General features: G+C 46.2%; 1 protein-coding gene across 1 annotated transcript in view; it reads left to right on the top strand.

The window, feature by feature from the left end:
• MOB3B (MOB kinase activator 3B) overlaps positions 1-11,351 on the top strand; it is a 118,264-nt gene extending 106,913 nt beyond the window's left edge. The window contains exon 3 of the mRNA XM_063081410.1: positions 11,267-11,351. Within this exon, the coding sequence (XP_062937480.1) occupies positions 11,267-11,296 (30 nt within the window). The 3' untranslated portion in view covers positions 11,297-11,351. The remainder of the gene's footprint in view (positions 1-11,266) is intronic.
• Positions 11,352-13,110: the final 1,759 nt, after the last annotated feature.

Raw genomic sequence — 13,110 nt, 5'->3', positions numbered from 1 at the left:
AAAAATAATTTAAGGTGGCTGTTGTCAGTCTCCTACTGGAATTGTGTCTCCCAGTGCCTGTTAAACAGAAACAGCTACATTACCAAAAATAGTTTTTAAAAAAATGTTTAGGCCTTGTGCCTGATCCTTGCCTAAGGAATCTGCCCTTTACTCCCTGGTCAGTTTTCCCTCCTCTGAACAGAAGCTTCCAGCCCACAAGCCCCACCCGTTTGACCCCTGCAGAGAAGCTGGATGCTCCTGGCCCTGAGGGCAAGAACCAAGTCCTCTGGATCCAGGAGGAGGCGGACAGGAAGATTCTCCCAGGGGGCTCACAGAGTTCCCTGGCCTGCAGTAATTCCTCCTGCAGGAGCACGGAAGCCAGCAGAACAGTCCAGGCAGGAATGCATCCTGTGTGGCCTGGACACCCCTCACTCTGCACTGGAGGCACAGCTGAGGCTTCTTAGAAAGCCAAACTCCATAGGCCCTGCCTGTGGGGTTAACTGCCTGTGCGCGGGAGGTGGGCTGGCAGGGACCCTTCCCCTGGAATTGTCAAGGCATTTGGAAAAAAGCCAATGTTATTTCCTCTGATACAGCTATTTTGATTCTAGGAGCGAGAGGAGAAACACTCATTACAGGAAATGGGGGGCCGGCCTCTTTAGGACAGCTATGGTGGCGAGAGCTTCCCCACTGTTGTCTCCACCTTCCACAATTTCAGCTTTCACTCAGGGAATTGGCTGGAGAGTTGTGGGAATGTTTTGTATTTGCTTGTTTGTTTTTCTTTACTTTGCTTTTTTTCCTCTTCTTTCATTTTCTGGGGATTTCCCTGCAGCACAAGCCTGATGTTTTTCCTGGGTCTCCCTTGAAGTGAGACACTCCCCTACAAAAGCAGGGCTGCACCCCTGTCTGAGGGAGTGTGAGTCGCCAGGCCAAAGTCTTAGCAACCAGCTCTGGGGTCCTCCCAGGATCTTTCTCTCTTTGCTCACCCCGGGATCCTGTTCACTTTTTCAGAGTTGCTCTGTCTTCCATGTAGATGGCTTGTAATCTTCACAGACAGAAGGCATGAAAAGATGGAGTGTTCTAGGCAGATGAAGGGAATGGGGCTCTCCATGCAGAAGGAACAAGTGCACAAAGATACAGAAACGCACACAAGCAAGCTGCATGTAAGGCTGCAGAAATTGGGGAAGCAGATCCTGAAATCCTTGCAGGTCACATGGACTTGCTGCTGCTTGATCTGTAGGAGATGGAGATGCATGCACACCAGTTTTTTGCCTCTTTGGATCTTCAACAGCACCTTTCCAGCTAGTGTTGTTGGTACCAGCAGGGATTAGAGAGAGCAGTGCTCATCAACTTTGGCTACACATTGGAATCACGGGGCTGCTCCACTAGGACCACAGGGCAGCGTGAGATCACAGGGAACTCTCAGTCCTTCAGACTACATGATTCAGATTCAAAGATAAGTTGTTTTTTATTTTTATAATAACATGCCTTAGCACAATACCACTGCCTCATCTTATTCTACAGTCTCTAAAACCACACCTGCCCTTTCCTGGGATATTTTTTCTTTTGATACCACTATCTCCATGCTTCTTGTAGCACCATGATGCTACAAGAACCCTCATTAGATCCTTTCCCTGGCTACAGTCAGAAATTATTCCAGGGCTTCCAATCAAGATGGCCAAATAAACAGTCCCCAGCATCACTCTCTCCCACAAATCAACCAATTTACAACTATGAAAAAGCAACAACAGCCAAGCTGGGGCTGATATAGCTCAGGAGAAGAGGAGAGGAGACCTACGGAGTGCATGAAAGTGGGAGAAGCCATGATAAGAAAAAGAAAAAAACTGCTCAAACTATTTCGTGCCACAGCTACTTTAAGGCTGAAACTGAAGAGCACATGGAGCAGGAGTCGGCAGAAGCTGCAGCTGTGCCCTTTGGATGAAGTTGCTTGGAAACTGCAGGGGAGAAGAGGGTCTTGGTGGCCACTAGGCCAGCAAGACCACTAATAGGGTTCCCATGGACCCACATAGGAATGAGGAGCCACAACTGAAAAAAAGGAGCCACTCAGAGACTGGTGAGTCATCGCAAGCGACTGGCGCACAGCCCCTCCCATGGGAAGTGTTTGCAGCACAGGCTGTGGGGGAGGCGGGCCCATCAGGGAAACACTGGGGCATGGCAAGGACAGCTGACCTGTCCCCCCAATCAGCAAAGGACCACTCAGAGGAGACTGGTCAGGAATAGAGAATTGCATGGGATGCAGTTGGATGAAAAGACTCAGGCCCAGCTCAGAGTTTCTACACAACCCAGGTGCACCAGGTCTCTGGAGAGCTGGTAGGCCAACCATTAAATCCCGAGCTGCACAAAAAGCCTTCCCCAGGGAATCAGCAGCAAAGCAACAATTAAGCTAAACCACACAGCTCAAGTACGGGTCCCCACAGGAAGTTCTCCCATTTTAGAAGTAAGCAAAGGTCAAAAAATTAGTTCCAGCCCAGGCACACCACCAACGCCTTGGCGCCCACCCAGGAACCTCTACAGAGCCGAGGACTGAACACCCCCCCCACAACTAGGCACACCACCAGTGCCTCAGGGTCACCCAGGGTCCTGAGGTATAGAGCCAGGGAGTGGACCACCACCCCCCCACAACAACCAGGCACACCGCCAGCTCCAAGGAGCGTGCCAAAAATATCACCTCCATGTGGACGGCCCACCACAGCCACCACAATAACCATGGCTGCTGCAAAAGCAGCTAGACACCACAACCACCATGCAGATGGTCCTCCAGCCACTGCAGTACATTGACACAAGGAGAGTCACTAGCAGAGACCAAAGAAAAGAAGAGGATGTCTCTCTCCACAAAGCCCATTCCAGAGTGACAGAAGAAGCATCTGCTCTGTGATAATATTGGGGGACCTGACCACCACCTCTCAGCATTGGACAGATCATCTAGGCAACAAATCAACAGACTAACCATTACTCTTTCAGAGGGAGAGAAGAAATCTAGGGTTATTAGTGGTGGGAGAGGGGAATAGGGAGAGACTGGACAAGGGGCATAAAGAATAAGTACAATTTATAACAATATACATACTAGTAATATTGATTTGATCTACATATGTCAATGTTGAGCCCCAATAATATGTATAATTAATTATGATTCAATGAAAATTTTTAAAAAATTATTTTAAACTGCATGGTTTAGCTGAGCACCATAGCTTCTCTTGCTGATGCCAACTCGCATTCCCTTTGGTTCTCATCCTTGTCACTCCTGCAAGAAAACTGCCTGGTCCAAAGGGACTTGCTTTTGCTACAGAAGGATTAGATCTCGAGATACAGAAATAGCAAAGTATGGATGAGACATTGAGTGTAGAAAAATGGCCTGAGGGACGTGGGTGATAGCAGGAGCTGAGGACCCTGGGGGTGGGGGATCTGGTGACACCGTGGCCTGGACCTCACCAGCACAGCTGCTGGAATGAAGAGGGAAGGAGGAGACCCATGAGAGAAACGTTTTCAAGATGGTCAATGTTTTCAATCCACACACTTTGGGAGAGAAAGAAATAGCCCATAACAAAAGAAACAAATGGATAATATGAGTACAATCTGGCGATTTTTAAGTCTCTATGAAGTGGAATTTGTAAGATGAAAGGCACCACTGAAAGGCCTCTTTCTGACCTAGCCTCTACCAGCAGAGGGCCTAACCTTGCTGTCGGGAAGGAAATTCTTCCTAACGACAGGGTTTTGATGTTGCCCGCCCCCAGCCCAGCCAGAAATGTTGTCCCTGGACTTCTGCAGCAGTTCAAGCCCACTTTCCCAGGACTGTCTCTATTTGCGTGGAGACTGCAGGCTGATGAGGTGGTAACTGGGAGTCTGAGGCTGTGCTCCTGATGGGTGGGCAAGCACTTTAAAGGAAGATCAACACCTGATAACTCCCTTTTCTGGTAGACTCACCATTTTTCTTTCATGTCTTTTCGGCAGGCAACCATCATGTTCACATATTTTAAAATGTGTAGATGAAGCTTCATTATTGGAGAAGGTGCTCAGGGAGATGGGTCTCTCCTGCTTTGTTTCATTTCCATTACTTCAAGCGTGTGTGTGCACGTGCATGTGAGAGGGTATGTTAGCTGAGAGGCAACCTACTTCACTCTTAGGACCAAATCTAACACTATGTTGTGTACTTCTCATTACCTTGTTTTAAGCCATTGGATCTTTAGTGGTGGCTCATGGAGGCAGGGGTCCACTTACATGAAGGTCCTTTTCACAAACACTTTTCAACACAAACTGTTCGCATTCTCCTGACCTCACTGCTGGGCCTTCCTTTCATCCCTTTGGGCTCCCTTTCTTCCGTGATTGTTTCTTTATTTCCTATATTTCTTCCTCCCGTTTTCTCTTTCTTATTTCTCAGAATTAGCATAAAGTTGGTGAATTAAAAGAAGATGTGGGTTATAAAATGCTGTCATGGTAGCACTTCTGCTTCTATTTTAAACACTACAGAGACAAAAATCCTCACTCTTATTTTATTCCTCCCCCCAGCGGAATAATGGAAAAAGCACGATTTTGTGTTTGTTTGCTTGTTTTTGTTTTTGAATCAGCCAAATGTGGGTTCAAATCATTATTCTTCCACTTACTAGTTATGTGAACTTGGGCAACTTACTTCAATTCTCTGAGCCTCTGTGTCCTCATCCATAAATTAGAAAGAGTAATGCCTACTTCACAGAGTTGAGAAAAGGAATAAACAAAATAAGTATAAGTGCGTCCACCAGAATAGGTCCTCAGTACGTTTCCCTCCACTTCTTGTTTTACTTGGGTCTATAGACCTAATAAATTTTTTTCTTCGTTGGATTTTAGTCTAGTATTTTTCAAGCACTAGTATGTGCCAGGTCTTGTGTACCAAGGTCCAGTCAAAAACAAGATATGGTTCATCTCAAGAACAGTCATGTGTAGAACCAGGAAAGTAATAAACTATCACAGAACAGCGTGACAGGTGCTCCAGGCACTAAGCAGAAAAGGAAGAGGAGCATCTCAGACTTCGTGGGGACAGGGTGGGAGAGTAGAAGGAGGCATCTCTGAGAAGGTGACAACTGATCAGGAGCACTGAAAGGTGTTGGGGTTGGGAGCAAGGTGTCCTGGGAGGAGAGGAGAAAGTGAAAGCACGTGTGTGGGAAGTGTTGTGGTTCCGCAGGAGAGGAGTATTGCAGAGTGACGGGTGTGAGGCTGAGTGGTTGAGGGTCCACATCAAGAGGAACATTGCATGCTCCAGTTCACACTTAGTTTGAAAACCATGGAGAACCATTAAAGGCGTTTAGGCTAGGAGCCCCATAGTGGGACAAGTGTTTTACCTGAAGCACACCAAGCCAGCTCTAAGAAACCCTTTCTTACACAAAATGCCTCTTTCAAACTTACTTGCAGTCAGAGTCCACACCAGTAGTTCTAGCTGTGCTATCTTAGGGAAGTCACTCGCTCTCTGACGGTCTGAGTTTCCACATCTCTGAAATGAAGGCATTGGGCTAGAAAATATATATGTTTCCTGCCAGCTTTAACAGTAACCTGTGATTCTGTGATGATTTCATTGTTTTTTGGAGCTTGTTTATAATGCCTAAAGTTAACTTAAATAAAATTGCTATGCTAGCATGACTGACACCTGTTTAAACATCAATTTTATATATATATTCCATGTAAAAATTAGATCACTGAAATGTGTGGTGTAGTGTAGTAAACTAAGACTTGGAGTTGGTTCCTTTGTAGTCTTGGCTGAATCAGAAAGTACTTGTGGGACCTACACATAAGTCATTTTACCTCTCTGGACCATTTATTCCCTTCCCTCCACTAACTACCACTTATAAAAATGGGCATACTGAGAAATTGGAGTAAGATTTGACTCTTAGTTTGTTCTATGGATATCAAAAACTTCTTGCAGTGGCTAACAAATATACAGAGAACATTTTCTGTATATAAAGTATTTAGATCAGAACAGAAGAAACTGAGTATATTATGCAAACGATAGGCTGATTTCACCTGTCCCCCCATCCCCACAATAACGAGGTAAAATCATTTTAATATTATTTCTAAAACTAGATATGATTTTGATTTGGAGTCTCAGTCTACTTCCCTTTTTGTTATTTTTTAAATTGCTGGAGCTTGTTTTTTAATCAGAAAAAACTACAGGCATATTAAAAACATCTAAAAATTCAGAGACTATGCCAAGGCCAAAAAAAAAAAAAAAAAAATCAGAAATAGAAAACACATTATTTCATTCACCCAGAGATAAACTCATCATGTTGGACTCGTATTTTGTTTGTACTTCTTTTTCTGAAATAACCGGATCAAATCATACAAGGAAACATCAGAAAGTTCATGCAAAGAAATTCGTATCATCTTTCGATTCTATTTTTCCACGCGCTTTTTGAAGTTCCCTCGTATACTGCGCAATGTGACTTGAACAAAATCTCTCCGCATACATTATATACAGCTAAGTTTTAGGGTCTTCTCAGGCTCAGCCGATGTGGTGAGGGGCGATGCCGGCGGGCAGTGGTGCCGTGCAGGCCCGTGAAGGGTGACGCGGGCACCCACGCAGGAGCCAGGAAGGCGTTCTGGGAACTGAAAGTTGGGTCTTGAAGCAGGTCAGGATTTGCCAGGCAGAAGAATCAGCCTGTGAGGAACCGCCATAAAGCAGCCTGGCGGGTGCGGCGAGCGGGCCGGTCCGCACGCGGTGGGCGCAGGTGGCCCGGCTGTGGGCGGCTTGCACGCCAGGCTGCAGGGAAGGGACTTTGTTCTGTGGACAGTGGAGAGCCGGGGACTCGGCAGAGTCGATTACTGCCTTGTGATTAAGGCGATGTACTGAGTGACCACTGCCCAAAGCCTGCTTCACTCCTTTCTTAAGAATACATGTTTTAAAATCTAAGTGTTTAAAAATATATACAAGCCCAGCAAGTACAGACTGCACGAGCATCTCACATACGTCCCCTCACCTCTGCAGAAGCCTTTCGAAGCACCTTTTGGCGTTCTTTGGGCCTGCCTTCACACCTGCGGTATTCAGTAACCCCAGCAATGGCAGATTCGCCTTGAAGAGCGCCCTGGGTAGAAGTGTGGGCCGCCCCGCCCGCCCGTGGGAAGGAATGCGGCCCTGCTGGATGCTTGCGGGAAAGCCCTGGAACCCAGCACGGGCCGTTTGTTTTTCTCTCGGAACCAGATGTTTCTTGAACAGCTCGTTGGCGCCCCCCAGTGGGCAAGGGCTAGAATACAGCTTTAAAGGCTTACAGGCTTTTGAAGGGCGGGTCCAATTGAACTGTCCTTCCTCAAGTCCCATATCTGTTATTTCAACCATTCTTTCCCTGAGACATTTAAGAGGCATCCCAGTATACAGGTTTTTCTCCTGCATTTTGAGGCGGCGCAGTGTAGTGAGGAAAACACCAGTTCTGGCTCTTCAGACTTAGTGACCTTGGAGGTCCTATTTCCTCTCTGAAACTTTCCCCCGCCCCGTGCCCCCGCACCGCTGCTTTTATTTTTTGACTCTTCCGTATTTCTAATGTCCATAGTCTTTTCATGGAATAATTGTTTTAATATTTATCCATTGAACCTGTAATTCAGATTGGCATCAATCTGGGTAAAGAAAAAAATCTCATTTTGAAAATTCAGGAATCACTGAACCCATCTATATATGTCAATAAAAAAATAAGTCCATATCATCCAAATGCATATTCATAAGAATGTCTCAGAGGCTTCGGTGTGGTGGAAAGAGCTGGCCTTTGCAGTCATAGTCCTGTGAGTTTATTCTATAAGTCATATGAGTTTAAGTCCTATGCCTGCCACCTTCTGTGTGGTTTTGATAAGGTGCTCTCCTTGCCTGAGCCAGTTTTCTCATTAGTGCAATGGATGTAGCAGTTCTTACTTCACAGGGCTAGCTTAACGTTACCTGATGTATCTGTAGAGCAGCGAGTGGACACTAGGGCTGTCGAAAAAGAGCAGAACTCTGCGCACTGGAAGTACATGTTACTGTTGGCTCTGCAGCTTACCTGTTTACCTTGAGCACATCACTTCTGCTCTGAGACCCGGATTCTTCTGTCTAACAGGAACTGTAGTTTCTTAGAGTTATACAGTTACAATGACATAACCACCCCAAAGCACCTGGTGCCTCACTAAGCTCAACAAATGCTAGTTCCTTTCTTTCCAAAAGTACTGACCTGTTACAAATAATTACAGAATCAGTTATAAAGCCAAAATGATGTCCCCCTGTGAACTCTCTCCCACTCCTTGCGTGTGTCTCTCTCACACACACACACTGACTCACTTGTTGCATTCCCACATTTTTACCATCTCTGTCATCAAAAGTTAACCAACACAAGAATATTTGGAAACTTAAAAAGGAACAGCAAAGTTATTACATGTTCGTTCCTTCCACCAGGTGCATGGGTCCTTATTTGAACAGTTGTGCACTTCCCTGTCCCCCACCTCAGCTGCAAAGCTACGCAACTATATCACTTGTCGAGGTACGCAAATCATGACTAAAGCCAAAACGTTTCATTGTTTTACTTATACTAGGTTTCCATTTGTATTGTCAGAGCTGGGGCTCAGACCTTTCAAACCCATTGTCTGGGTTACCATACCCCTCACCTGTCTGGCTGGACCACCAGACCCCTCACACACAGGTCCACGCTAAGGTAACTGGGAAAGATCCCTGGAGCCATATGGCAGACGACGTGAGTTCAGTCCTCAGCAATAGCAGCAGCAGCTTACAGGTCCTGCGGTGGCCTCTTGGAGGGTCCCGGGGGCCCTGGCAGCAACAGCTTGCAGCAACAGCCACCAGCAGCAGTAGTGGCCTTTGTGGCCCCCTCAGGGGCATCATAGGGGCGGGGGGGCGCCATGGCTCAGACCCACTCATCCTTTGTACTTAAGTCCATAACCCAGGACACCTGGGTGCACATATGCAATTACATTACTCAATAGCCAAGGAACACCTGGGCGCACATGCATATTTACATCAAATGCTCAGCAAGATTCTGAACATCTGAGGGGCCCTGACTATTTTCCTATATTTTCCCAACACCAGCTGCCCCCATCTTGCCATGGCCCCCCTTCTCCAGTCATAGCAACACCAGATCCCTGGCTGGACCCCATCTTGGTCACTCTTCCCTCCAGCTGCAACTCCTGTTCTCCAGTCCACTCCCCCCACCAACTTCTCTATCCCCACTGGTCAAACTCCTGCTCCTCTACATTCTGGAGTCTAGCTCAGTGGGTGTGTTATCAGAGAAGTCCTCCCCAACCTCCTCCCCCCAGCAAGAAGTGATTGCTGCCACGATTGTGCTTCAGAAACATCTTTCTCTGGGAAGAGATCAGGAAAGGGAATTAATGTGCACTGAGTCCATGACCTTCTCGGGTAAGTACCACTCTCCATTTTACAGATGAGGAGACTGAGGGACTATTCATTCCTTGATTAAACAAACATTTCTTGGACATCAGTTGCCAGGCCCTAGGATACAGCAGCAAACAGCAGACAGCCCCTTCCTCATGGATCTTACAGGATCTTAAATGGGATGAATCCAGGAGGCAGGAATGAGACCAATAACAGACTATTCCAATTGTGCAGAAGCATGCTGTGAAAGGGCAGAAGAGGACATACCCAGTCTCGGAGGTTAGAAAAGATGTCCTTAGAAAAATGACATTTCAGCTGAGACCCAAAGGCTCAGGGAGATCAGCCAGGTAGGTAATGAGGGCAGAAGTGGTATCTAAATGTGGGTGAGTTCGGTCCCACCATGCCTCATGGCCTCCCCTCCTGTAAAGATTTGCATGTTTATCATTGTATTTTAGCTTGCAATCTGCATTTCCTTCTACCCAATTGATTGTAGCTCCTTAAGAACAGCAACCTCGTCTCCCAGGCACCTGGTACATAGCACAGGTAATAAGCATAGGTAAATGGCTATTTAATTTTTCAATATACGTATTGTATTTCATTACCTGTATTTAATAATATTGCAAGGATGCAAAAGTGCCTAGATTCTGCCCTGTGTATTATTATTTCTTTAGCCAGCACATTTGCATGGTTTGCCAATAGAAAGATTCTCCAAGCACCTGGGCACTCCCATGCTCAAGATCCTTGTATTCAGATGTTTCCTGTTTGATAGGTTGGGGTGATGCAGGTCAGCATTCAAGAGATGTAGCAGCTGCAGTCAGCTCTGCAGCAGGTGGAACTTGGAAGCAGCTCATTCATCTAATTAAAATGGCATTCAGGTTGTCCTCCCCCAATGCTGAATGGCACAGGGCTCATTACCAGCCTGCTACCCAGACCATAACTGGAGATGAGAGAGGAGCCATTACCCTCTGGTTACCCTGGGCCAGGCACTGCTCTAGGGATGGGGGATACAAAGTGAAAGCACATGTAGTGACTCAGTGAGTGTTTCTTTTTCCTGACACTTAAGCAACTCTTGGTATAGTAGGGCCAACAGACACACTCAGAGCCCATGCACACAGATGCACAAACCAGTACACTCTATGCAAGAATCAAGATGTGCACAGGTGGAGAGAGTGGCTGCCTCCATGGTGGGTGGGGTGGGAGTGTCAGGAGGTCTCCAAGGCAGGTGGAAGTCATCTTGTCTGAATTGGGAAAATGAATGGTAATTAGCCAAGTAAAGGGGAGAGGGACAGGGTGTCCCTCTTATGGGCAAGAGTCTCAGCCTGTACAGAGCCCCAGAGGGAGAGAAAGGACACAATTGGGGTCTATAAATGCCCACAAAGCTAGGCAGGTGATTGAATGCCAGTTTGATTATTCTTTACTTCCATTGAGAAATGTTTTCCCTCCTGCTTTTCTTCACTTATACCCACTTAAGTTATTCTTCATTCTCCCATCCTTCATTGAAACTTGGCTAAAAAGTTGTTCTCTAAAAAAAACAGCAGTCCAAATCCAGTTATCATACCTGTTGGTAAGTGACACTTGGATCCTGGTGAGACAATTGGGAGTGGTGGGGACTGGGGCATACTGAAGAGCATATTCTCCATCTGAGGAGGACAGCCGTTCTTTAATTCCAACTGCTCAGTGGCTCCCAATCTTGCAAGTTTTCAGAAAAAAGCAAGTAACCTGGATTTTTGGCAAGATAGTCAAATTTTAAACAAAGCCTTAATGGAAAAAAAAGAAAGAAACTTGCAGGCCAAACAGAACACATCCTCATGCTAAGCCTTATTCATGGGGCGCATTTGCAACCTTTTGTTCAAAGGCTCCAGAGGTCCCAAGAGTATTTCCAGAATCCTTAATCAAATTATTGCTATGCTTGTAGTTTCTCCTAACCTCCCTTCTCCCCTTGCTTTCCAGAAAGAGATGACGAGCAGGATGTGTCACTAATGCTCCCTCTCTTCCGGAAAAAAGGAAGGCTGTTTCCTCCAGGAGTCCCGACGGGGCAGGAGGTAGACCTACCTGGCTGAAATGGCGCACCTACTTCCAGGAGCAGGAGCAGTGGAGACCGGCAGTGACTCCCGAGAGACGCTTCCCACGCATTCCCTGTGCTCTTAACCCTCTGAGTGCTGCTAGCCAGGACCTATGGACCCGGCAGACCACAACGTGAAAGAAAGACCAGCCCCTTGACCCTCCTGGCTCGGGCATCATCCAGAAAGAAGCCTGTGCACTCCCGGGAGTGTCACAGTTCTGCCTGCGACCTGCCCGCCGCCTGAGCTTGACTGGAATTCAGGTTTTGAGACTGAGATGCTCAGTTGTACTTTTCCATTTACCTGTCTTGTCAGCTGGCCTGCTTTTCTATAATTTGTTTCTAAACACCAAGTGAATTTTGGAGCTCTGGATGCGCAGCAAGTTTTTCTGTAACGAGCCTTCCTTTGGGGTCTGTGAAAGCTCCGGCTCTGATCCTGTGGCTTCACATGGTGCAGGGATGTGGAGCTGTGACAGATCTGAAGCCACACCCAGTGGCATCCATATATTTCCTAACACTCAGTTTTATCAGGGACCACTCCACGGGGTGGCTTGTCTCTGCCCCAAACAGGGCCTACACAGGGAAGAGACTGGTCACTAGCATAGAGATGACAAGTTACCAGTTTGCCCTGATCAGAATGTACTTTTTGTAATCACCATCATTCCTTATCTCTTCCATTATTCTTTCCTGTTTCCCAGAAGAGAGAAAAAAATGTTATAAATGACCAAGAATAATCAGCAGGAGCCCTGAGCCAGATTAGTGCACTGTTTGTTCTTTATTAAAGGGCGGGTAGTCGTGGCTGTCTCTACGTTAATACTAACATTTCAGCGAAAAAACGAAAGTACAGTGGTTTATCTGGTGCCTGCAGTGAAACACCCGGCCCATTGGCTTGTAAACTTTTCAGCTGGCATGTTTTCTTCCTTCTCTGTACTCTCCCTTCCTCTGCCATGTTATATTATGGCACAAAATTAATTTCTGCCTCTATGATTGTGCCCCAGTTGCCAAGGTAACGGTGGAGCTGGAGCTAACTGCCTTCTTCCATCCCTTCCAATTTTTCTATTCCAGTAGACAGTCAGAGTACTGCATTCTGTACTGCATCCTGCCTTTTGGAGCCTAAATCACTTCTAGTTGATGAAATGTTGCCTTCTCTGATTCCTTCACAAAACCATGGTGGTCCTGACAGCCTGTGACTAGAGGTTAATAACAATCTTTCCAGTGATCCTTTGAATTTAACAAAATATCAGTTGGTAGAGGGAAGTAGATAAGAATGTATTAGTGCATTTTAATGTAATAATGATTAAAGAATAATTAAACAACTCTGATTCTGTTTTTTCATACATATAACATGCTAAAGCCATTTGTGGCTCCCACGAGAGCCTAGGAAGCATGAAATCTTTGTCCAGATTGAGAAAGGGCTGCCTGCGTGGGCACGATGGCATTCTACATTGACCTAGCCAAGCAGACCAACCCTGCTTCATGTCTCATGAAGGTCTCGTGGAATCCAAATGCTGCTACCTCTCTCTCTTTTGTTAAGCAACAATAAACTGTTTTTTTTTTTTTTTTTTTTTTTTTTGGCTTTGTAAGTAACGTTGAAAGGACAAGATAGGCAAAGATTTTTTTCTCAGTACTACATTTTGCTGAAAGAATATCTGACTGTCCTGAGGATCCAGACAACAGAGAAACAAGAGCCCCTAATTCCCAACCTGTGCAATACGTGGTACCGTATGGGAATGCA

The sequence above is a fragment of the Cynocephalus volans genome, chromosome 16 (assembly GCF_027409185.1).
Source record: "Cynocephalus volans isolate mCynVol1 chromosome 16, mCynVol1.pri, whole genome shotgun sequence".
In the NCBI taxonomy this organism is placed as follows: Eukaryota; Metazoa; Chordata; class Mammalia; order Dermoptera; family Cynocephalidae; genus Cynocephalus; species Cynocephalus volans.
This window is presented reverse-complemented; position numbering and strand designations above follow the sequence as displayed.